The sequence below is a fragment of the Crocodylus porosus genome, unplaced genomic scaffold (assembly GCF_001723895.1).
Source record: "Crocodylus porosus isolate Cpor-Errol unplaced genomic scaffold, CroPor_comp1, whole genome shotgun sequence".
NCBI lineage: Eukaryota > Metazoa > Chordata > Crocodylia > Crocodylidae > Crocodylus > Crocodylus porosus.
The window spans coordinates 60080286-60106234 of record NW_017728947.1 but is presented as its reverse complement, the minus strand read 5'-3'; the positions used below and the strand labels follow the sequence as shown (position 1 = coordinate 60106234).

Here is a 25949-nt window from a genome sequence, read left to right as displayed (position 1 = left end):
TGGCTGCCTGTCATGCGGCCCTCAATGGCTTGCCAAAACTCAGTAAGCGGCCCTCCACCCAAAATAAATGCCTGCTTCTGCACTAAAGCCACCTGGCCCACATCAAACCAGAACCTCATTGTTCAAGTCCACAACTTGTTAAAGGTTGCTAGCTGCTGCTCTAGGATTAATGTCATCTGGCCCTGAAGACTTAAAAACAACCAGCCTTTTGCCAAAGGCAACATTTCTTTTCTCCAATACCAGACCTTTTAGTTATGATGTACTCCTATCAAGAGTCTTAAAATTAAAAAAATAACGCACTTCATTTCTTTTTGCTCTGGGGACAGACAAAAGATGGAATAATGTTATTCCATAGCAGCCTGTGTTATACTGCTATTACATCCACAGTGTGAATTCTCACTTATGGGGTAACTATACAATAATACTCTTGAGTTGTTTTACGTAGATGGGGGAAAAAAACATATTCAGGTTAAAAAAACACCTAAAACTAGAATTTAAAAGTTCTGGCCTGTAATACAATTATTGTATGCTTTGGTTTTGCTTACACAGAAAAAAATCAGTGTTGTCCCTCCTTGTTCAAATCTGCACTGAAGGAGTCATAGGGTGGACCCATATAGATAGGACCTTCGTAGTTAAATAAAAGTAATACTCCACTTGTATCCTATATGTGAGGATATGCTCTCTCCATTACAAACATACCAAACCTAACCCAGCTGTATACAATGAAATGAGAACACCGCAGGATCTTGGAGAGAGGATGAAATGGTATTTCTACCACCCCATTTAACTTTTAAATCAGGGATCCACCAAACAATAAACCAATTTAAATTACATGGTCTTGGACAACATGCCCATATTTTTTTTTTTTTAATAAAAAATGGTCTCCAGGTGGAAGGAGGGTGAGAAACAGTGTTTGCTTAATGTGCCACAACTCTTCTTGTGTCATAAACCTATCCAAACCATGTTTTGAGAAATGTTTGGCCTGAAATAGTTTGTGTGCCAGTAAATGATATAAGTATCCTTATCCTATTTATTCAGATGAGTGCCTGATCTGAATTTGTCAATAACCATTCAAGTAGACAGCCTATTTATTTTCTCAGTTTAATTTTATTAGCTTTCTCTCAGGGTCTGGGTGCACATGTTTAGTACAATGATACACCCTGTTTTCACACTGGTGTTAACAAGGAGTGGATATGTAAAAAACAGCACTACATCTAGAAAAAATCAGGGGGAAAGCTACACCTATAAAAGTTACATCAGTGCAGGTGATATCTGCATTTATTCCTTGTTAGCCATTTGCTCAGTGCAAAGAGATTATTACAAGCTTCTCTACTGATGGCAAGGTGCTGTAATAGCACATACCCTGGCATTTAGCCTGGGATAGATTGTCATCAGCCTTTCTAGACTATGGTGTATGACTGTACTGAAACCAAAGTAAGTTACCCGAGTAGTAATGCTTTGTGGCTCCATGCTCTTATTAGGTTAAGGCTCTATAAAGATGTTCCTGGGTATTACAGCTATTCTGAGACACAGCAGGAAACGTTACAAAAAAAGGAAACTTGGGTAAAATTTGGTTAGAGACAGGAGCCAGAGTGCTGTTGCCCTCCCTCAGGAATTACCTTTATAAAGCTAATCTCTTTAAGAGAGAATACTGCCACTTTGAAGTAGAAACAAAAGATAAAAGCTTTTGTGGAAGGGAAATGGGATGAGTTTGAAAAGTTAAAGCATAGTTAAACAGACATCAAATGGAAATGTGGGTGGAAAGTACTCCATTAGTAGTGGAAAGTCAGATCAAGTAATGGAGGCCAAAACAAAGAGTAAAGTGAAAAAAAACACCTGATGTTCATTGTTCTACAGCATGTTAAAACTGCTCATTTTAGCAAACTTATGACATTTAAATGAGACAAGTATTTTTACAAAACGATCTTTCCTATAAAGCTTAATAAATTACTATGAATGTGCAAGCTTTTCTTAAAAAAAAAAAAAGTTATAAATCATGGAATTAGAACTTTTGTCACCAAACAGTAGAATGCTGCTCATTCACCAGAACAGCCCCTTTTTCCTTGGACTAAGCCATAAATTATCTTCAAGAACTCCACATTCAGACTTGACTTCACTGGAACAAATAGGTGGGGTTTAACCCAGCTTTCATGTCACTTTCATTGAACCAGTCAATCAAAAAATATCTAAATCTTTCTCCTGGGAAATGCTGAAATGTCAAGCTGTACCTTTTCTTGTCACAGATTGACCAAAGGGGTTGTCACCTAAGAAAGTGGCAACGTTCTAAATATAATGCTGGAAGATGGAAAGGTGTTATTCTTTATGCGTTACATTAGGTCTTCAGAAATAATTCTGACCATGACTCCCCCACCACCCGCCAAAATTTTCTTCTGAAGCATTGGATATCAGCTGCAGCCAAAGGCAGGAGTTTGGCTGGGGTGCACCAGGGTTCACTCTGGCAATAGAAACCAGGGAACTGGCTTGGAAGGCTCTTTCCAGTCTGGTGTTCTTATACATGTGCAGTTACAGAAGGGACAATTTGAGGCAACAGGCTCTAGTAATTTGCATATTAATACTCAGTTTACCTGTTACAACAAACTGTTGATTATCATCAACACATTTTGCTCTAGTCAGTGGTGTGTCTGGGTCATGGTATGCTGGAACTTGGTATCTGTGCTGAAAGTACATGAGAAGAGATTTACGGGGTGGTTTGGAGTTAAGCATGTGTTTTGAATCTGGCAGGGTATCTTCTGTAAAGCACTGGTTGTGCAGAACTGCTTGAGACTTTATGAGAAGGCTGAACCAGAAGAATAGGAAGATGGGTGAGGATATTGTGCAAAGTTTGGAGGTGGGTGGGCAACTAAGGGTAGGGCTGTCTGGAGCTATGAAATGGGCTAACTAGTATAGCTATCAATGGGGTGGGCAAGGAGAAAAGGTAAGTTAGTGATGACTTGCAGAAACATGATGTCTGGAAGTGATATTGCAGGGGCAGGCAATTATTTCAGTGGGAGGGCCACTTACCAAGTTTTGGCAAGCTGTTAAGGGCTGCATGGGTAGCCTCACCCCTTGACAGGTGCCCTGCCCCCTGGTCACCATCTTGGGACCAGAAGTCCCACTCCCTAGCCTCTGACCTTTGCCACCAGAAGTCCCTCCCTTTGCCTTTGGAAGTATGCCTTTCAACAAAGGGGTTTGCCGTCTCAGAACTAGAAAAATACCAAATTATGTTCTAAAAATCAAACATCTACTGCAACATCCATTAATTTGATTAAAAAAATATTTTTGTCCTGATTTACATGTGTTCACATAGTGTACATACAGCTGATTGTATACAATACCTTAAAATGAAGTCTCGTTTTTGTATATGTGGGGGCCGGGGGGGTGGCACCATGCGGTTCCCAGCTGCACAGCTGAGACTGCAGGATGCAGCAGGACCTAGTCTAGCCCGGCTGGCACCACACAGAGACAGCCAAGAATCGCTCCTGCTGAGTCCTACAGTCTTGGCAATGCAGCTGGGAACCACCTAGTGCCAGAGCAGCCGGCACGCCAGGGGTTGGGGAGAAGTGGTGGCAGGAGGAAAAGTGGGAGAATGGTGGTGGCAGCAGCAGCACCCCAGCAGGAGCGATTGGTAGTGACTGGGCTTGAGTGTGGCGACAGCTGAGCAGGAGTGTGGGGCCTGCACCAGTCCTCTAGGGCCGGGGCCGGTGGGGGCCCAAAGCAGTAAAGCAGGAGGCTGGCAGGGGCTCTATAGAGCCAGGCTGAGCTGCACCAGCAGGGAGAGGGAGGAGCCGGCCTGGCTCCATAGAGCCTCTGCCAGCCCAGGCCCCATGCTCCTGCTGCCCTGCCCTGGGCCTGTGCCAGACCTGGCCCTGGGGCATCACTGCAGGCCCCACACTCCCACCTAGTTGTCACTGCATTCACGCCCACCCACCCACTTGCTGTCACCATGTGGTTTCTGGCTGCATCGCCAGGACCACAGAAGCCAGCCCGACCCAGCTCCAAGGACTGGGGCAGTCACCGGCAGTCCTCCTCTCCCCCAGTTCTTACCTGAGTTCCACTCCTTGACCGCGGGAGACAGGGATTGCCACGCCAGAAGCCTCTGCTAAGCAGAGGCTTCCAGTTGGGGCTGGGGCAGGCAGGCCAGCCATGCCTCATTGCTGTAGCTACTAGGTCCTGCCCCAGGCTCCTCCTGTGTCCTGCTGCTGCTGGTGCCTTGTCATCTTTGACAGGCAGGCAGGGGCAGATAATAATTTTCTAATTTTTTAGGGACCCCAGAGGCTGGACAGAATAGCCTGGCAGGCCGGATTGGCATGCCCACCCCGGGATATTGGATATCATGTGGAAAGCTGGAAGAGCCTAGCACAAGTACTGGGCACTTAATCACTTTCTCTGTTGCTGTTGCTGCTACTACTACTACTTCCACTACCACCTACACTTCCTCCTCACTGCTTCCCCACAATGAACCAGCATGGCTAGCTGCCAGAGGGAAAGCAGAGAGGTTGCATGACTGTAAGCCCAAGTGCCCCAAACCTGCAAATGGAGCTTCTTATTTCAGCCCAAGTGGGTGCATGGCATTCATACTATATAATCATAGAGTTTAATATCTCAAGGGTCTGTTAGTTCAGACAGTTTGACCTCTGTATGGTAGCCAAGTAGGGCTGCAAGGAACCTCACAAGGTCATCTAGTCCAGCTCCTTGCTCAAGGCAGGAACGTCCTTGCTACAGAGTGTAGGACATGGACCAATGGCTTGGAGCTGCAGCAAAGTAGGTTTAGAATGGATATCAGTAAAAACTTCTTCACTGTTAAAACAGTGAGGCAGAATAGACTGCCTAGGGAAGTTGTGGACTCTCCATCACTGGAAGTGTTCAAGCAGAGGTTGGCCAGCCGCTGGTCAGGGGTGACATAGGCATAACTATATCTATATTTCACTATGAGTATTTCCCATGCTTCCAGGCTTTGCTGGTTGTCCCCCTGCCCAACATGTCCATCTTTTTGCTACATGTTACAGAGTGTTTTTAAGCCTTCCTCAAAGGCATCAGGTGTTGGCTGCAGCTGAGACTGGGGATCTTTATTAGGGTATGCTAGTGCGCTTGCTGGGACTTAAAGCTAGAGGTTCCTGGCTAGGTCTTGCCCCTCTGCTCAGGATCAGACCAACTGCCATATTTGGCATCAGGAAGGAATTTTGCCACATGGTCAGATTAGTACAGACCAGGGGTGGGCAATTATTTTATCTGAAGGGCCATTTAATGAGTTTTGGTGAGCTGTCGAGGGCCACAAGGGTAGCCCCACCCCATGACAGGTGCCCCACCCCCTGGTCACTATCTTGTGACCAGAAGTCCTGTCCCCTAACCCCTGACCTTTGCCACCATAAGTCCCTTCCCTTGTGCCCCAGAAGTATTCCTTTTGGGTGAGGAGGGTTGCCATCTTGGAACCAGAAAAAAACCAAATCATACACTAAAAGTCAAACAACTATTATATTATATTTTAATAATATTATAAAAATATTTTTGCCATGATTTGTGTTTGTATACTATATAAAGAGGTGATTGCATAATAACTAAAAATGAAGTCCTACTCTTGTATATTGTATGTGGGGGTGTATGGGGGCAATACAGTATGTTGGGGGGTGTATATGTGGAGGGGGTTGTAGGGACAGGGTATGGGTGTGTGGCATTTGTGGGACATGAAGGAGGGTGGAGGGGTGTGGGGACCCCCCCAACACACACTCCTCCCCATAGCACACAGCCCCTACCACCACCAGCAGGTGGCTTGCTGGCATGCAGCTCTGGCCAGTGCTGTATGTGGTGGCAAGGAGTGCAGGTAGGCTGGCCTGCCAAACGGCTCCATCACACAAGGCTTCCCATGGTGCCCATGCAGCTCTTGGAACTTGCATGTCACTAGTGGAAGCCCCATGCAATGGGGCCAGCTGCCTTTGTCACTGCCTGTCATGCAGGTCCCAGGACACCCCCAGAAGGGAAGGGAGCCTTGCTCCCTACTTCCCTGCAGAGTCCAGGGACGTGCACAGCAGAAGGCATGGAAGGCAGCTGGCTTCATTGTGTGGGGCTTCCTCCAGTGACACATGAGTGCTGGGAGCTGCACGTGCACTGCAGGGGCCCCGTGCAGTAGAGGCAGGCTGACCTGGTGCTGGCCAGAGCCATGTGCTGTGGGCCACAAACACCTGCCCGCTGTTGCTGCTGCCACTGGCGGCAGGGACTGTGCACCACAGAGAGGAGTATTGGGGGGCGGAAGGGGGGTGGTCCTGGACATGGGCTCTGTGCTGCCACCAGCCCCAGCCCATGCTTTGTGCTCCTACCCAGCTGCAATTCCCCTTCCCCCCACACCCACACTTCCTTACCTGGTGCCCAGAGCAAGCAGGACACCAGGGAAGCCAAGCAGATCCCCTGGTGGCTGCAGAAGTGGCAGCAGCAGCAGCCCTGCCTGGAAACTGTGTGCTGGCTGGGCAGGGCCCTTCTGCCCACAAGGATGGGAGTGAGACATGCAGGCTGGGCAGGGTACAGTTAGGTGGTGGGTGCCCACAGGCTGGATGAAATTGCCTGGCCAGCCAGATCTGGCACTCAGGTCGTATTTTTCCTGCCCCTGTTGTATACCGGTTTGCCTCACTTTATGCAGGTTCTGTATGTGCGAATTCACTCTTATGTGAGGACCCTTTTTGTACCAAAAATTTATTATACACAAGGTAATTCACTCTTATGCAATCAGTGTGGTGGAAGCCTGCAGCCAGCTGTTTTGTGCAGTGCATTGTGGGAGTGACACCCACCAAAATACGGTCTCCTGTGTGAATCTCTGCTCCTTGCTCATTGTCTGCGACACGTTTCTGTAGTTGCCATCCCCGTTATAGCTGCTAAGCATCCTGCTAGCTTATCTCCTACCCTTCTCCCTGGTCCATCCATGAAACCTTCACCACCCTCTCTTCACACCAACTAAACATTCACCACCACCCTGTACTTGTGCATACTGTGTACTGTCTAGTGTTGTTGAGTACCAAAATTGTATTGTAAAAGTGGTAAAATGGGCCTGGGGGTCAGTACAGTCAAAGTCTTGGAACATATCCCTATTTGTTACATTGTAAAGTGAGTCCCCTTTACGTGAACTGGAGGTTTTTGCTTTCCTCTGTAGCAGGGGGCATGGCCTTCTTTCTCGGATTTCTTAAGCACCTGTTAACAACCTTAACAGCAGCAGTACATTGGCTACTGTGGTCCCCCTGCTTTACCTGCGGCAGGTTAGGCTGTTATGTCTTGCTGTGTTAGGGTTGACTGCATAGTTCTGCTAAGAGGTTTCTGATTTGTATGGGATGGTTTGGATGGGGATGATCTTGCTTTGGGTAAGGGGCTAGAGAGGTCCCTTCCACCCTTGCTTCTCTGTAATCCCCGACTACACCGTGGTGGCCAAGTATCTATCTAACCTACTCTTGAAAGCTTCCAAGGATGGAGCTTCCACAAATTCACTAGGTAACCTGTTCAAGTGCTGGACCAAGTCCATAGTCAAAGTTCCTAACCTCCAACTTAAAGTTGCCCCTGCTGCAGCTTGAGGCCATTGTTCCAATCCAGTCCACTATAACCAAAGAGAAAAGTCCATCTCCATCCCGGTATTTGAAAACTGTTATCAAGTCCCCACTCAGTCTTACCTGTTCCAGTATAAATAACTCTAGTTCTTCCAGCTTTTCCCCATAAGTCTTGCCTCTGAGACCCCTAATCGTTTTTGTTACCTTGCACTGGACTCTTTCCAAACTGTCCACATCTTTCTTAAAGTGTGGGGCCCAAAACTTTACACAGTACTCCCGGTGAGGCTGAATACAGGGAAAGAACCACTTCCTCTGATTTGCAAGCAATGGTCCTGCTAATACAACCCAGTATGCTTTTGGCTTTTCTTGCAAAAGAGCACACTGTTGGCTCGTATTCCGTTTATGGTCCACTGTAGCCCTCAGGTCCTTCTCTGCAGTACTGCAGCCTGACCAACCATTTTCCAGTGTAGCAGAACAGCTCCAAGGGTGGCCATGGAGCCCCCTGGTGGCCAAAATAGCTCTGTCCTACTTTGGCCCCTCCCCCTTTTCTGCCTCTCTTGCCACACCTGGATAGATATATCATAGTACTTAGGGAAGCTACCCCAGGGTCCTAGAGTGAGCCTTAGTTTACCTCACTCTGTTTTAACCAGTTCTATTTGTGCATTGCTAGGACTAGTCTTGCCTTAGGGCATGTAATCATGGCCCTTCTAGCCCCTATTCATGCCTTAAGGTAAAAATTGCCTTAGGGGCCTTCAGCCACCACCTCACAGATCTTTCTCTCTCTAAATCTATGTCTTTTGGGGATCCTACTCCCTCCAGGCATTCATCCTTGCCTGTTTCCAAAACCAGCTGCCTTTGGGGGCTCCAAGCCCTTCAAACACTCATTCTTCACCTGTCTCCTACAGGCAGCCTTTCAGGGCTCCAACCCATCCAGGCACTCATCTCTGCACTGGTCCCCCTGGCCCTGCCTCCATGCACTGGGACCACAGTCCCACAATGCAGGGTGTCTCACTGGCACCCACCTTAACAGCACCTTTCCTGGGGTACCTCTCACAGCCACCTCCTCCTCCCCTACAGCCACTCTGAATCTCACAGTTAGAAACTGAACTTAACCACAAACCAATTGTTGTTTTGCTTCTTTAAACTTAAAATTCCTACCTTGGGTCTCAGCTCCCCTGCAAAACTTTACCCCTCAGAGGACTCTCTCTCAGCTCTCAGGGTAGCTTCTTTGTGGTCCAGTTTTTCCATCTACCAGCTCATGTTTTCAGAGGTTCCATTCCTTGTAGCAGTCAGGGACAGACTGCCTACTGTGCCTCAGGACCTGGCTTACATGCCCCAAGACAGCCACCCCTCCTGTTGCATGTTTCTTAACTCTACACAGGAGCCCCTCCTTAGCTTTATTCAGCCTGCTCCTCCTGTATTGTCCTTTACTGGTTGCAGTGCAGCTTGCCCCACAGTAGTCATCTGTAGGCCTCTGTCTTTCTGTTGCCTCTACCACTTACTCTCTGGCAGCTAGTTCTGTTCTAGCTTCCCTCCTGTGTTGCCCTTTCTCCCTCTTAGAAGGATTCTATCCCGCTACTTTGTTACACCCAGTCTGTATTTGTGCATGCAATTATTCCTTCCCAAGTGCAGGACTTCGTGCTGGTCCTTGTTTAATCTCATCTGATTAATTACATACCATGACTCCAGTCTATCCAGGTCATGTTGGATCCTAGCCCTACTCTCCAAAGTATCTGCAGCTCTACCCAATTTCAGTAACTGTCTGGCTGATTATACCATAAGTACCAGAGAGAAATCCAATCTCAATCTGAAGACATCAATACAAGAAGAACTAACTTCTCCTGGGTTTTTGGTTATAGCTGTGTTGGTCTAAGGACGTAGGCAGGCCAGTTTTTTTGGGTAGATGTGTATCTTTTATCAAACCAACTGATTAGTTGGAAAAAAGTGCTTTGTGCCTGAAGCTTGCAATCACCCTTCCTCAGGCATGGGGAGTCTCTGCTGTTCTGAGATCTCCAAGGAATGAAAGCAGCTAAAAGTGTGACAGGATGTTGTAAGAATGTAAAAGAAGGGTGATTGCACCTGAAAGTTTTGCAAAGCACTTGCCAACAACTCAGTTGGTTTAATAGAAGATATCACATCTACCCAAAGAACCTGGCCTGCCTAACTTCATCTGGCAGTTTTCCCCCCAAATGACTCATCTCCCTTAGTACTGTATCAAATTGAAATCTGCCTGACTTCAGCTTGCCATCCTGGGCTCTCGTTATGGCTTTCCTCCAGTAGGTTAAAGCTTTCCTCAACTAAGCAACCACGATATTCTCCCTGCAAAGGTACTTCGATGCTGCGATTAAGTCACCTCTCCGCTTTCTTTTGATTAACTAAAGAGACTGAGCAAACTGATATTTCAGCTGGGCTGCAAGAAGGCAGGACAGATCTGCTAAATACATGAGCATCACATGATATGTGTTACTTAGCAGCTCTGAATGAGAGAAACATGACAGCTTGTGAAAAATACTAATTCAGTTCTACAGTCACTCCCTAAAGTCGATGCAATTCAATGAAGTCAACAGGAGGTTCCTTATTGCTGTTCCTTTTTCCTTACTGTTCTTTATTGTTGTTTCAGACTTGCTTAGCTGTGAACGATAAATCTCCATTAAATCAATTTATATTTTAAACTACTTAAAATATTAAGCAGTTGGGGGGACAGGGGTTGTCTCTGCGCAGTGATCAGCAGAATGAAGTCTTCTTCCACAGGTAGAGCTTCTATACACTTCTGTGGTACTAACAACAGAAACAAATCAATCTGCTCATTTAGTAGGTTATTCTTAGCAATTTCTGCCTGCATATATTTAAATAAATAACATGGTTTTGTATTATGAAGTGGAGGATAATTTTTTTTAAAAATATTTGTTGATGAACCTAAGCGTAGGTGACTGGAGAATCTGATCCAACCCAAATCGTAGAGAATATTTTAGAAGGACAGTTAATCCAAAACTGGGGTGTGGAAATGATCTCAACTAATGTGCTAAAAGTGAATCAATTTCAAAGGCAAAACAAAAAAGAATCCTGATGTTACACATTATTGATCTCTGCTACAGGAGACCCACATTTCAAAGGAAAGGTATCTACTGAGAAATCCCATTTAGAGATGTGACATTTCACCACTAAACATTTGGTATTAGGTAGGGTAGAGATGCACAATACAGACTCACTAAAATCAGAGATGCATAAGCTTGTGTGAGCCCAAGCTCACTTCATCAGATGCTGATATGATCACTTCATCACAACAATGTACTAATGAAGTACACTTGGGCTCATACAGGCTTATGCAACTCTGATTTAGTCTATAAGATTCATCCTTACCCTGCCTTCTGCCTGACTTCAGACTACCTCTTCCTGTTCATTTGGCGTTAGGTATTGAAGGGCGCTTATACACATGAGGGGGTTTAGTTCCCCTAACTTGAAACAGTGGGTCACAAAAACCCACAAATTAAAAACCCATTGTTGCAATTTAGGGGCTTCCATCACTGTGATGGAAGTGATGGCCTGCCATCAGCTAATTCTCCCCACCCCTGGTACCATGAGCAGACTCTGCGTGTGGGGGGGGGAAACAAACAATAAGGGACCCAATCCTTTACTCCTCCCCCCCCCCCGAGCCTGCCTGCCTCTTGTACAACAGGCAGATGAGCTGAAGGGGGCCCCAGACGTTTCTTCCATAGCAACAGCAACCCCTGGGCAGCACCCACCTGTTAGAAGCCCTCCCAGGCAGCACTGGGGGGCACCGATCCCATGGAGGGAAGGTCTGGGGGTCCCTGCAGCTCAGAGGCCACCGGCAGCTTGCCCCCTTGGCCATGGGAGAGGCAGGCAGGCTCCATGAGGGAAAAAAGATTCACCCCTCCCCCCACCACCTGACAGAGCCTGTCTGCACAAGCCACCGCCAGGCCACGCAGCCCCTTGGCTGTGGAGGGGAACTGATGCTTCCATCTGTAGTGGCAGCACCCATGAGGGCCACCTGGGCAGGGTGCTAGCTGGGCAGGTGCCAGCTTGCAGGCAGCACCCAGCCTGATCCAACAGTGCATGGGGTACTGGAAGCCTAGGCATCCTTGGGGAAGCTCAGGGAAGCTTGGGCTTGCCGGGTTTCGAGCACCCCTTACACTGTTCCTGCGCACTTCCTGCCACCACCCAGATTGGGCTGGCTTGCCTCTGGGGCAGTATGGGAAGGTGGCAGGAGGACGTCTGGGCATGCTGGTGGCCAGAGAAGGCAGTGGACATGGTGCACAGGGCATTGGAAACCTGCCAAGCCCAAGCTTCCGTGAGCCTGATCGGGCTTCCGGCACCCCGTGCACGGTCTCTGCTGCCTTCTCCAGTCACCAGACATGTACACGTGCACAATTTTTGTTTTTTAAAATCCACAATGGGATTCTAGTATGCAAGCAGGCATTCTAGTCTTTTAAAGCCATCTGCTTCAGCTTTCCTGTAATCCATCTCCAATGCATTTGTAGTCTAATTGCTTCTAACGCAGGGGCAGGCAAAAGTCCAGCCTGCAGGCCATGCGAAATCCCAGCCTCGGAGCAGTTCCCTACCCAGCCCCGTACCCTGCCAGAGCTGCTTGACCCGGTGTCCATGGAAACCCTGGCCTCCTGCTATTACAGCCCTGCTGCTTCTGGGGTCTCTATGGAAACTGGCCATAGCAACATGGACAGGGGATACCGGGAAATGGAGTCCAACCGCTGGCTGAATCTGCCATTTTATCCAGGACTGTTCTAATGATTACTACCTTCCTCTTTTGTCTTTCCCTAGCAGTCTCACTTCTAGTCCTGAATACCTTGATTCTTTTTTCTTTTTTTTTTTTGGGGGGGTGGGGGAGAGTCAATCTAGCCTTTTTAGCAATAAGATGTTTGACTGCATAATAATCTTCTGGGGGAAGTAGTAGCTTCATTGTTTGAGTCAGTTTAATAGCGGAAAATATTATTTCTTTAGGACTGACAATGTGCTGAAAGTCCTTTCTTCAGGGTTTGCAATCTGAACCAGTTAGACAAAGTAAATAATACACTGGGGAGTCCAGAGGGGCACCAATCACTTCAGTTTGTTTGCTTTTGGGTTGGTGGGGGGATTGGTTTGGTTTGTTCTATTTGGTTTTGTTTTGTTGCTACATGACAAACTGGTTTGAAAAAGTAAAAAAAAAAAAAATAGGTACAAACAACTTTGTCCTGCTTTCAGAAATACAGCTTCCTAAATGTTCAGTTTAGTAAAAACTGGACGTACTAGGCAAGTTTCTCAGTTGGTGCAAATTAGCCTAACTTTAGTACAGTCAATAGTCCTAGGCAGATCTATAGTAGCATATTTTGGCTAGTAATAGTCTCTGGTGTATTCTTTTTCAAGCACAGATACCATTACTGACATTCTTTTAGAACTCTCTCATATGCAATATCATCCTATATACCCGAATCCTATGTATGTGATTTTTTTCCAGTTTAATTATCCAAAGTCAACATGCAGCTCAAAAAAAAAAAGATGAGGGCAAACACTCCCCCCCGCCTTAAAAATAATTTTTAAAATATTTAACTCTGTTCTGTCCTTTCACGTTCTCTGGGAAAAAATCTGCTTTGCAAAATGTTAGGTGTTTGGTGGCTCTTACATTTGTTTACATCCATGATCTGCTGTAATAGTTAACTAAATTACCATTTAGCATTCAATAGCTTTTCTGTTCTTACCATATCACTAGCTCCTCATTAACATAAATTTCTGTTTCCAAGCAATAGTGCAGTTTCAGTGCCATATTTGATAAAATTCTGCTATAAATATTTAAAACAGAATGATCAATCCCATTTTAATACAGAGTAATATCTCTGACTTAACTGTGGGGCACTCTTTTGGAACAGAAACATCAGTGTTTGGTACAGAAATGACAAGCTTTCTTGGAAAAAAAATCCAGAAATTTGTAAAGAATGAAAAGAAAACAAAATGTTTACAGGTGAATCTAGCAGCAAGAAGTAAATTGCTTTAATGTGGGTGTGCATTTGCTTATAAAATACGTAATTGCCTTTGAGTCAGAACGCTGTGTTAGTTTGTATGAATTATGCTGACATTCAGTGGCATCATCAATGATTTGATCTGGCAGTGAACATTGACCTTGCATATCATCTTACTTTAAAAAGAAAACAAATATTAACATTTAACAATTGTGAAGAATTTGTCAGGTTACTGGGATTTTAACTATGTAAGGCATTCTTACAGTACAAAGTATTCATTAAAGAATGTTGAAAGCTCAAGCAGGAAGCTTTTTTAAAAAAAACCCAAAACAAAATTTAACAAAACCCCAAACAAGCCCTAAATGTACTCAAGTCTAACCAGATCTCTGTTACTAAAATTTGGCACTTAAAGCACATGTGAAAGTGGTCTGGGGATGGGGGGAGGGGTGGGGAAGGGGTTTTTTAAATTACAGCAGCTCAGAGAGCTGCTATAATTAAAGCACCCACAGCTTCTTGTGTATCAGCTTCAGAGGCAGGGTACTTTAATTAAAGCTCAGAAGAGCTTTAGTTAAAGTGCTGCCACCACCATTTTAAAAGCACGGGGATGCTGACACTGACACAAGGTACAGAAGCAAGCTGTAGCATGGCAATTAGCACACTCCAGCAGACTTGATTAATTGAGCGTGCTCTGATACACTTCAATTAACATACATTGGAGCAGCCTCCCCGCACGTGTACAGGCACCCAATCTTGCAAAGAGAACTGTATAGGAAGATCCTTGCATCCACATGGAAATTCAGTGTTGTCATTAGACTCTACACACATGGAAGCAGGCTGCCTATGGGGTTTTCCTGGTAGGACTGGGCATATAGCAATCACTAAGGATATTCTTGAAAAATATTATTTATTCTTTATTCTTATAAAAGTTTAGGGTTTTTTAAACAGCAGAGACACATGATTGGTTTAGTAATCTGAACAAAAAGACTAGGGCACAGGAACTTCCAAATGCTAATCTTAGCACTGACATAGATGCCCTCTTCGGTTTGACAAATCTGAAAAAGATGACCTACAATTTTTTTTTTTTTAATGTGCATTGGAAAGTTTTCCCTCTTCATTGATGTACAAAAATCAGCCTAATACAATTTCTTTTTCCTGTTCATATTGTTACCTTAGAAATGTCATGGGAACTGTGAAATCAACACATTTTTGTAGATGTTTGGTAACACTTCCACAAAAGTGCTCAGAGACTACTTCCAAGGAGCAGACAGAAGTGCCAATTTTCACCCAATTTGGCTCCTGAAAGAGCTCTACAGAGGTGACCAAACACAAGTGCATGACTGCAGAGAATTTTAAAAGGGCCCAATTCCACAATAATCTGATCTCTCATTACTTGATAGTTCAGATGAAAGTGCTTCAGAGTAGAGTGACTTCAGTAACTTCTGTCTGCCTGTGCTGGGACAGGGCTGGGCTGACAACTCAGCTCTGCTCTTGGTGCTGCTTTCAGAGTAGGAGGAGGGAAAGGGAGTTCATTCTGGGGATTGCCCAGCCAGCATTGGAGGATGGGTTGGGTAGATCGGAGCCCCTCTGAGGTGGCAGGGATCCAATCCACCTCCCTTCCCCCCCCACTCCAGCATGGGTGGGCAACCCCCAAAATAGACTCCCTCTGCTCCCTTTCCCCACTCCCATTTTGAAAACAGCACTGGGGCTGGGAGGGGGAAAAGAGTGGGACTAGGGGCGAGCAGCTGCAGAATCACAGTCACTCTAAACAGCAGCCCAGCCAAACATCTGTTGGGCCCAGGGAATTGTTATAACTTATGGCACTTCCTCTAAAGGACCATGAGTTACAACGGGGAGCTGCTCCGCTGGCTATACCTCCAGATTTCTGTTTCTCTCTTATAAGTTTGCCTTTCTACCTGTTGCCTTTCATTCAGATGGATTCCAAAGTGCTTCTCAAATGATATTTTAGTGAACAAAGTATTTTTTTTTTAATAAATACATAATTTTGCCCAGCACTGAGAGATGCTTAATAATGAACATGGAGGACCTTATTTTTGCAAGTGAAGAATATTGTAACAACAGTTAGATGTTAACTGGACAAAATTAAACTACGCAAGTTAGAACTTGGCTAGGTCCCTGAAATTATAATTTTTAAAAGGCACCGTAGGTTTTTCAGGTATGGGGTCAGAATCTCATTTTTTGATTCAGCTGAAGTATTTTGCTATGGGATTAATGCATACAATTGTGAGCAATTATTTCCAGTGTACATACTTTATTTCAGGTAAGCTTCCAACTGCAGGACAACACCAAATAGCATATTGCACCATATTACATTATAGTACAAATCATATGGGAAACTGTTTATGCTCCCAGGTCCATAAAATGCAGTGAGCAATACAGTGGCTGTCCTGACTACAGTGAATTTATATTCCACAGCTTTGGTTCTTGTGTTGCCACTTTGATTCAACTAGTTAATTTTAATTAATAATCTGTGATCCCTCCCAATAGTCACAGCTTTGTTCATTAGATGATGACTGAAAGTAGGAGAATACAGCAGACACCCCTATGGTCTCATAGGTTGACCTATCAATTATCAATTGAGAGTAAATGGACTTCAATTTGACTTTAGTAGGGCACTAATACATGCTAAACTTGTTAAACTGAAACAGATTGCCTCCTGAAGCTCGTCTAGATAAAGATTGTATTTTTAAAGTATGTTAACTAAATTGTTTTAACTGATACATTATAGTCTTCATTTCTGCCAGCTAATGCATGTATATATTATGCTCTGTCTATACTAAGATTTTAATCAAACATTATATAACACTTTCTAACCTTCTCTAGACAAACCCCAGGTTTCAACTCAACCAGTTTAACATGTATTAACTCCATACTGCCTTGGCTTTTGGAAAGTATTAGTTACGGCCTTTTAAAAACAAGCCTTTTAACCCTAATCACATTAAACCCAAAGGTAGCTTTATCTAGGAGTGATAGAAACTGACAATCCTAGCTAAAAAGGAGGGAACTTTTTACCACTCAATTTTCCTCTCACTCAAACTCACACCCCCATGGAGTGATTAAGTAGCAAAATAATCAGCGATGACAAACTCCTACCACATAACTGATCTCAAACTCTAGTGTACTAGGCTCACTATAATTTCAGAATAAGCTGGGTGGATAGTGTTGTGAAGTATTCATACTTCATTTCTGTACCTGGTGCACATACAGCTGACAGATTAAAACATGACTGACGAATGAATGCTACTGAAACATTTAACCTTTCAGTTCCTTGTTCAGAGTCTGTGCCATGATATATTTACTCTCAGAGAAAGTCTGAACTCCACACTGCTCTCCGAGAGTCAATATACCATTACACTTTATTGACTAAAAATATAACATTTTAGATTTCTGTATTTAAATTCAAATCATGTTTAAAACACATTACACATGTGTTTAGCCCTCCCAGTGCCACAATGAGTAGGTGAAAATGGAACTGTGCTTCCTGTGTCCTTTAAATCATGTCAGACAGACATATTTATATTAGTGTCACCACTGTATTCAGAGCTAGTGGAGCAGCAGGCTAGATTCTATTCTGTCTCAGGTATCATCGACAAGCCAATGTTTCAAATATCTTGATTACTAGCAAGAACATAAGAGATAGGGTCAAGTTTGACCTTCAGAACCCATGTTGAATATGTAGAACTGTTCATTAGAAATACTTTTTATTAACCTGTAAACTGAACAACTGTGTTAGGAAACTATGGATTCAGAGAGGTTTTGTTTATTCTGTGTCATTTTAGTGTCACTTTTTTCTAATTGTAACTGCACTTCAGAAGTACCAGTCATGAGTCACAACTGCAAAATTGTTCTGCTACAAATCCATGCACTCCTTTTGCAGCTCTGCCATGTCCCTAGCCAAGCAGCACTACTTCTGCTGAACCTCTAATTCATAGTCCTGGCCACCTTTTTGCTCATCCATTCTTTACTCCCCCACCCCCATCGTCCTTTTCTTTTTCCCCCATAAACTTTACTTTTTCATCTGCTTTCAACCTCTAATCCTACCACTTGCCCTAGTGACATCTTGCCTCATTTCCTGACTTCCCTTTCCTGTGTCTGATACCCTCCCTCATTTCTCTTTCACTTCTGTCTCTCCTCAGACTCATTCCTCTCTTCATACCGCATGCCTTCCTCTTGACCCCACTTGATTGGCTCTTTCCCTCTTTAAACATGCTTTCTAAAGCTTTATACCTTGCATACTTAGGTGTCTGCTCTTTATCCTCCGGTGAAACGGCTCTCACTGGGCACATCTATGCATGCAATTAGTGCAGCTGAATAAACTCTGGCACAGTCTGTACCAGAGTTTATTGCTCGTGGGCACAGGTTTTACACATGCGCTCAGGACCACAACACATTGAGCTAGGGCAGTGCAGCCCTGGCTGGCAGAAGGCCCTGTGGGCAGCCTGCCAACCCAGAGCTGCTGTGTCCCAACTCAATGTCCTGCAGAGGGGTTGGCTGAGGGACAAGGGTGCTACAGTGCAGAGCTAGCAGGCAGCCCCCACACTGTAGCACCCTTTTGCCCCAGCCAGCCCCAGTCACTGTCTACATGTGTACTGTGATGCACTAGACTTTGCCATATGATAGTATGTGCGTCAGGCCATACTATTCTATGGCAGAGTTAATTAGTTTAGTACAGCCTTATAGTGCTGCACATGTAGATGGTGATTTTTTACTGCAGAGCTAATTAGTCAACCCTGCAGTAAAGCGCACATGTAGATACCTCCACTGAGTATAATGAGTCATGATTTCTTCCTGAGCTGTTCTTGAGGCTCACATTCCAGCTTTAGCCATATCAACCTGTCTTCAGTCATCGACCATGCCCTTCTGGAAATCTTGTCTCCCTTTAGTTTTTTACTCTTCTGGTTTATCTCCTCCTTCTCTTTCAACATTTAGTTTAGAGGATGTTCCATTCCCTTCTTCCCAGCCTCATTGAGGGTTTGAGGCCACAGTTCAAGAGCTCCACTTCTTTTAACTCTATTGAATGAGAGCATCGAAAACTGGGGCAAAGATAATGTAGTTTGAAGTATTAACATAACACTAATGACTCTTATTCCTCTTTCCACTTCAGATCTCCCTCATTTCTTCCAAACTAAACATTCATCCTACATTTTTTCCAGTGATCACCTTAAGTTTCCCCTTCAAAACCTACTTTTTCCCATTTTTTCAGTCACCCTGCACAACAACAACACCCTTCCTGCCACACAGGCTCATAATCTGGTGCTGTCTTTAACCAAGCCCTACCTGGATTTATACTTTTAACATGAAGACTCCATATAAATCTGGCCAATTCATCCTAAGGATCTCCAAGATATAGCATTTTTGGCTTAGTCCAAATCCTCTATATAGTACATCTTAAGTACTCCAACTTTTTCCTCTCTCTTCTTGAAAAGTCTGTTTTACTTCCCAGCCTTAAATACATTCAAAACACTGCTGCAAAAGATACTTTTCTTTATCAGTGTTTCAGCAAGGTGACATCTGTTTGCTGGTTATGTATGGCATAATGCCATACATACAAACCTTAATTATTTTCTCCTTCATGGCATAAGCCTGTCAATTTTACACTTCAGTAGACGCTACCCATTATTGTTCGTTAGTCACATGTACAAATCAGGGTTTTTTTAAACAGTACAGTGATGAACACTGTGTGGATCTGATCCATGAGTGTGGCCTGTAAGAACCAGTGCAATAAAAATATTAACCAAAAAAATGATATAACATAAACATGTGCCATGCATTTAAAGACACATTGTATGGCATATTTTGGATATGGTAATATGCTGGGGTGGGGGGTTTCTAAATAGGGAACATATAGATAGCACTTTTTCTACATAACCCTATGAATTACTGTCCTTCAAATATTAAGTTATTAAAATGTCTTCAATAATAAAAGTTAAATATCACAGCACTAGATATTCTGGTTACTTTATATACAAAATAAATAATTAAATATCATAAGATAGAAACCTTGTGAAATGTTATAAAACATAAGAGCATTTTCTGCTGTGATTTTTTAGATGTGGACAGAAAATATTTTTTAAAAGGAATAAAACCAACTGTCCAAATTAACTGACTATATGTACTCCAATATCACATGGAGAGAAAATCTTGCTGAATCTGTTAATGTACTTTTACAAATTAAAAGCCAACCTTTTTATATGAGATCTTAGATAAGAATTTGCTAGCTCTTCTCCTAGACTGCAATGGAGTCCAGTGAGACTTTTGCAAAATGTTTGTAGATACCAACAAAAAGAACTCTCTGTAATCAACTTCCTTAAGTAGGTTATCTAATTGTACCAGCCTCATTTTGTGACTTATTTAAATACTCTACTGGGAAATCCCAGATATTTTAAGAACCAGCAGTGTCAAGAAGAAAAAACAACTTATAGGCCAAAGAACTACATCACAGAGTTGCATCACTTCAGACAATGGAAGAGAGAGAGAGTTTGGATTGCTACAGTACACAGCATAATTTCTCACTAACAACCTATTCCATAAACCTTATAAAATTAAGGTTGCATACACACTGCTATTTATTGAGAAGGATTATGATATGCCCTAAAATTAGTTTTTAAAAATATGCTGCAGACCAAAATAAACAGAAACATTGGATACGTCAGTGAAATCAGGGTTTTACCCACAGTATTTGGAGAAAAAAAGTTGCCGCCAGCTTTCAAAATATAACATTTATAATCCTCCCCTGGATACAAATTAAGATGAGACTTATCAATTAGCTAAGATGTAAACCTTTTATACAGGTGTCACTTTTACTTTAGCACTTTGTTTGGCTACTTGATCTAGAGAGGGATAAACATGGTCAGGATGTTTTTGCAGGAATCAAGTCTTTTATAGTGGTTTGGTGGACTTCTTTTCCTCAAAAGAAGTAACATTCAGTGTTCATTTAAAACTGGTTGGGTTAAAAGAGTGGAGGAGGAATACAGCATTATTGTCACCAATTCTTCCCCCCACAGATGCACGTTTTTTTCTGTAAACATATAATCAGTATATATAATGTAACAATTCATGACTTCCTACATGGGTGTTGAGAGTATTTGGTAGTGTGGCTAGGGACAGAAGTTACACACAAACTGGTTTAAGTGACTATGAAACCAGTTAAAATCTGTAACAGAAGTTCAGTGCACTTAAACCATTTTCGACATGCCCGAAACTGGTTTAAGATAAACCTGGATGGATGTAGTATCAGACTTAACTGATTTAGATCAAACCAAATTACAGAACATTTGTCCCAGATCCCTTCCTCGTTCAAGTTAACTCATGGTCCCCCAGCATCCCAAGATGCTTTACAGCCCTAGGCTAGGCTGGGCTGGGCTGGGCTGGGCTGGGCTATCTGCTCCAGCCAAGCAGGGTTGGCCCCACCCCTCTGCTCCCTAACAATAACAATGACACTGCTTCAGCTAGCTGGGAGAGGGGTGGGACTGGGGGAACCCAGGTCCACACCCAGTTCAGGGGTGCCTGGGGGAAGGGGAAGCAGCAGCCCCTCACAGGCTCTTCCCCATTTACAGAACAGAGGGTGTGGCCAGGCCCCAGGCAGGGCCAGCACGCTACGGGGAGGCGGTTTATACCCATTCCCTGGCCCACGTGCAACGGCAGCCCAGGTTGGCCAGGGGAGGGGTCAAACATCCCCTGCCAGGCTTTCCCCCACTGCCTGCTAAGGGGTGGGGGGCAGATATGGCCAGGCCCAGCCCCACTGAAGCAGGGAGGGAGGGGGGTTTAAACCCCCTCCATGGCCCACAGAGGACCCCACCCAGCTGCCTGGGGAAAGGTAGCCCCTGCCCTTTTGTCCTCCTTTCCCTGGCTCCTCGCTTCCTGCACAGGACCACATCTGGGGTCTGCCTGGGAAGGATAGTGGGGAAAACCCTTATCAGGCTTTTGCCCCCATTCCCGGCTCCCTGCTTAAAGCGGAGAGCATGGCCATGCCCTGGCCCATGCCTTGGCACACTGAGATGGGAGTGGAGGGGGGTTTAAACCCCCTCTCTGGCTTGAATGGGACCCCAGCCTAGGTCTGCCTAGGAGTCGGGGTGGGAGGGGGAAAGGGAGGGCAGCGACTGCCAGGCTTGTCCTCACTTGAGCAAAGAGCAGCAGAGGACAGGCAGGTCATGCAGGGGATTTAAACCCCACTCCCCTCGGGCCTTAGCGTGCCAGCCCTGGGCTAGGTTGTGGTCATGTGGTGAGGAACAGAGCCAAGCCTGACAGGAGCTGCACCCCCTACTGGCAGACCCCAGCTGGGGTCCTGTTTGGGCCAGGGAGGGAGTTTAACCACCTTTCCCCCCTGTCCCAGGGTGCTGGCCCCAGGTCAAGCCCTGGCCACACACTCCACTCTCCACTTGAGTGGTGTGGGGGCAAAACCCTAGCAGGGGCTGCCCCCTCCCCCTCAAAGGAGGGGGGAGGGCAGAAGACTAGCAGGGCTGCCCCACCCACCCCCAGGCAGCCCCCAGCTGGGGTCTCATGCAGGCCAGGGAGGTTTAAAACCTGTCTTACTCAAGTGTCTCAGCATGCCAATTCCAGGCTGGGAGCAGGGAGCATGGCAACACTTCTACTTGAGCGGAAAGCAGGGCGGTGGGCAAAGAAGGCAATAACTTGGCAGAGATAGCCCCCCCAGACTGACCTGGGCTGGGGTCCTATACTGGCCAGGAAGGGGGCTTAAACCCCACTCCCCTCTCCTCAGCATGCCAGCCCTAGGCAGGGAGCAGACGGACAAAAGCCTGGTAGGGACTGCCCCTCCGCCTCAAGCAGGGAGCTGTTTGCTTAATGCTTTGAAGCTAAAGAGCCATATCACCACTAAGCATGACTGTTTTAACTCCTATAGATCCTGTGCTAGAAAGAAACCCAACTGCAACCCACCTTATGCATGTTCATAAACAAAAAAACTTTAGCTGTTTTATGTTCAGTAATGGATAAAAAGCAGCTCATTAGATGCTTAGGGGGGAAAAAGCGGAGTCCCTCTCAATTTACTCCCTATGTTAAAACATTGGGCTTTAAAACTTGCATCTAGTTTTAAAGACATGAACTCTTTAAGTAAATTAGATGCCACAGACTTCTGTTGCAGTTGGAATAACTGGACTTTGGCATGGAAAGGTAAAACATGGATAAAGTGAAACAGTGATAAAGAAAAATGCTATTTTAAATGACAAGAAAGAACTATAGCGTTTAAAAATAAATGATCAGAAATCTTTTGAAGTATTTCAATCTTTGTTCTTTGTAAGGGCTCTGAAACCCTCCCGGCATGATGCGTTTTAATAAAATAACAAAGCTGTTTTCTGTTTTCATTAGCAAATACTTTATTTTCAAAGTGGCATTGCCTACTTTATACATCTCTGATGGTGCTTGTCAATATAGCAGTTCTGCTGGTGAAAGAGTAAAAAGATGAATAATTCATGCTAGAAGTTACGCATTTGGGTTTTTCATCTAGATTCTTTTTTTTCCTTCACAACATATCTGATTTTAAATCTCTCTACTGATAAAATAAAAAGCATTCCTACTTCAATACACATAATCCACCAAATAATTCTTCTGATTTCCAAAAGGGATGTCATAAACATGCTAGATTTTTGGTTGTAGCCAAAAACCCAGCATGTAATAATATGAATATTATAAACATACTATTTACACACACTGTACTCTCCATTTTGCAATACTTCAGCTTTTAAAAATCCATCCATATGGAAAGTACTTCAGTTCAGTATTTGAAGTAAGAAAAAAAGAAAAATAATTTAAAATGTATGGCAACTTTACTATACTTGGTGGTCATCATCCAAGAAAGAATAGCAAAATTATCATTCGCACCATATATGAGAGAGGGAGTGTGTCACAAACACACAGATACATAGCTATAAAATACACATTATCATTTATTATTTTTATAATTCTTAGCCCTAACCTTCCACAAATGATAAGTTACCTAAACTTCTGTTGTAGCAACATAAAAATTGTTTCAAATAAGGCACTCACCAAAAGACTGAATGCAGGCTTCAAGAAGGTCTTCTAGGCTGGCCTCTTTGGCTAAGTGTCCCAAAGGCATTATTATTTTGAATTCAGTGGATTGGGTAAGATTTGAATAGTTGGCACAATGACTGATCTGCTTCAGCTCAAATGCTGATTTAGGGGCAGTGCTGCATCCTTGTGCAGGTTTTCTAGAAGACAGAGAAATATGCAAGTGAGAACAAGGAAAGCAAGGTAGTGGCAAATTTCACACAGGGCTCCACTGCAGATTACAAAAAGGAGGAGAGATTTAAAAGGCAACCAGCTCCCAGGAGTTGAGTTGGTGAAAGACAACCCTCCCACCTGGCAAATGCACCAAAGGGACCTCTCTTCCTAGTTATATTCCCATATAAGTATGCATTTTACAGTATATGGTTAGAGCTGTTTTTTCTGGGGGGTTTTTTAATCTTTCTCCTGTAATCTCAATACAAGCATATCAACTCCAAAGCAGAGCAACAAGGATTCAGATAATTCAGTAGATCTCTAAATTGAACAATATATATAGCTATGTAAAATTGGGAAAGTGTCCTGGTACTGATTATCTAATATGAAGTTATGTGCAGACAACGGTAACACAAGGATCAGAATTCAATCCATAGTTAAATCTTATATAAGACAGATTTTTTAAATTAATTTTAGTTGAGCTAATGCACAACTGAACTATCAGGGTCTCATACAGAGTATCTATAATGTTTTGTAGCTAATGAAATGTTTCGTTGCTACTCTATAACTGTTACCATAACTGTCTGCTAGTTTCTTCTAAATTGCTAATAACTGTTTAAGTGGTTGATTAATAACTTTAATTAGTTAAATTTTTATAACCAATATGGCCTGACAAGGGTGTTTGTGCCTGAAAGCTTGTTAAGAAGAATTTTTCCAACTATTCAAGTTGGTCTAATAAAAGATACCGGATTTACCCAAAGAACTTTTTCTGCCAGTAATCACACATCATTACGCAAGCTACACACATATCATTATGCAAGTACTTTTCTTTTTTTTCCCTCCACATGTCTAAATTCATACCTAACTTTGGTACATGCAAAAGACTTCTGTATTTACAGAAATAGTACTTAAATCTGTTTATATTTTTTGCATATATCATTATAAATTGACATGTTATTATAAGATTCAGTAGGCAGAAAATCATAGGCATGAAAAAAAAAAGTGTGCTGAAAAATGTTCATTGGTAAAACAACAGGCACTGTTCTAGCACCTGTTTTGAAGCCCTTTGAAAATATGGTTTTATAGTTCACACAGGGGCAGTGATTATTGAAACTTGCAACAGAACTGGGGCCTGTTTTGAGGGAAGTAAGTTGCAACCAAAAAGAAAATCTTCCTAAACAAATTGCTGACATACAGGTCTTTTGAAGCAAACCTTTTAAAAACAGAACACTCTGTGGAGTGAATTTTGAGAGAAAAGGAACAAAACTTAGCAAAATAAGGTGAAGTATAGATGTCCTTTTAGAACCAATTCTAGCCTTGAATGAAGTCAGCACCAGCGGAAACTCTTTGAGGTAATTATATATGTAGTTACACTTGTAGAATAGGGTGCAACCATTTTACTCTTTCAAAATGCCTTTTAATAATCAAGGCAGACAACATTCTTTGGGTAGGTATGATATCTTATTAGACCAACTAAATAGTTGGAAAAATTGTTCCTTGCAAGCTTTTGGGCACAAACACCCGACTCTCCCTATGCCTGAGGAAGGGCGTTGGTGCCCAAAACCTTGCAAAGAACAATTTTTCCAGCTATTAAGTTGATCTAATAAAAGATATCACAAATTCCTCCAAAACCCTTGTCTGCCTATGTCCTTAGACCACCACAGCTACAACCAGCCAGCACCCCCTTTTAATATTCAAGCGCTTTACAAGCAAGGATTACTGAAGCAGAGTAAAAATGTACGCCGGGTGCAACGTACTGCACGTACACTACTACAGGGTGGTCATCCCACAGCTGGGAGTTTGTGTCAGCACCCAGGCTCCCGCAGACCATCCGCAGCCGCTTCCTTAGTCTGACCCAAAAACTTGCCAAGAAGAACTGGTCCAACCTGAGGAGTTGGGACTAATAAAAGAAAGCAGATTTACCCGAAGAGCCTTGCCTGCTTACGTCCTTAGAGCACCACAGCTACCACCTCCATTTAAGTCATGCCTGGCTCCAGGTTTATGCCCCGGGGGCTCTGGGCAGTTATGCATCCCTAATGCAGAGAGACGAGCTCCAGGTGAGCTTGAGGCCTTGTGAAGCTCGGGGCGCGGGCTCGTGTGGACGGTGCAGGTGCAGAAGGGGGGTCCCACGCGTGAAGGACCCGCTTGCCTCTCTCTCCCGCGCGCTTCCTATCCCCTGCTTTTCCCAACCGCCCCCCGGGCTCCCTCTGGCAGCGGCCGGCCACGCCCCCCGCGCTGCTGCAGCCCG

General features: G+C 44.1%; 1 protein-coding gene across 1 annotated transcript in view; it reads right to left on the bottom strand.

Annotated features, from left to right (window-relative positions):
- The window catches only part of RASGRP1 (RAS guanyl releasing protein 1), an 87900-nt gene extending 64215 nt beyond the window's left edge, over positions 1-23685 (bottom strand). The window contains exon 1 of the mRNA XM_019551805.1: positions 23510-23685. Within this exon, the coding sequence (XP_019407350.1) occupies positions 23510-23579 (70 nt within the window). The 5' untranslated portion in view covers positions 23580-23685. The remainder of the gene's footprint in view (positions 1-23509) is intronic.
- Positions 23686-25949: the final 2264 nt, after the last annotated feature.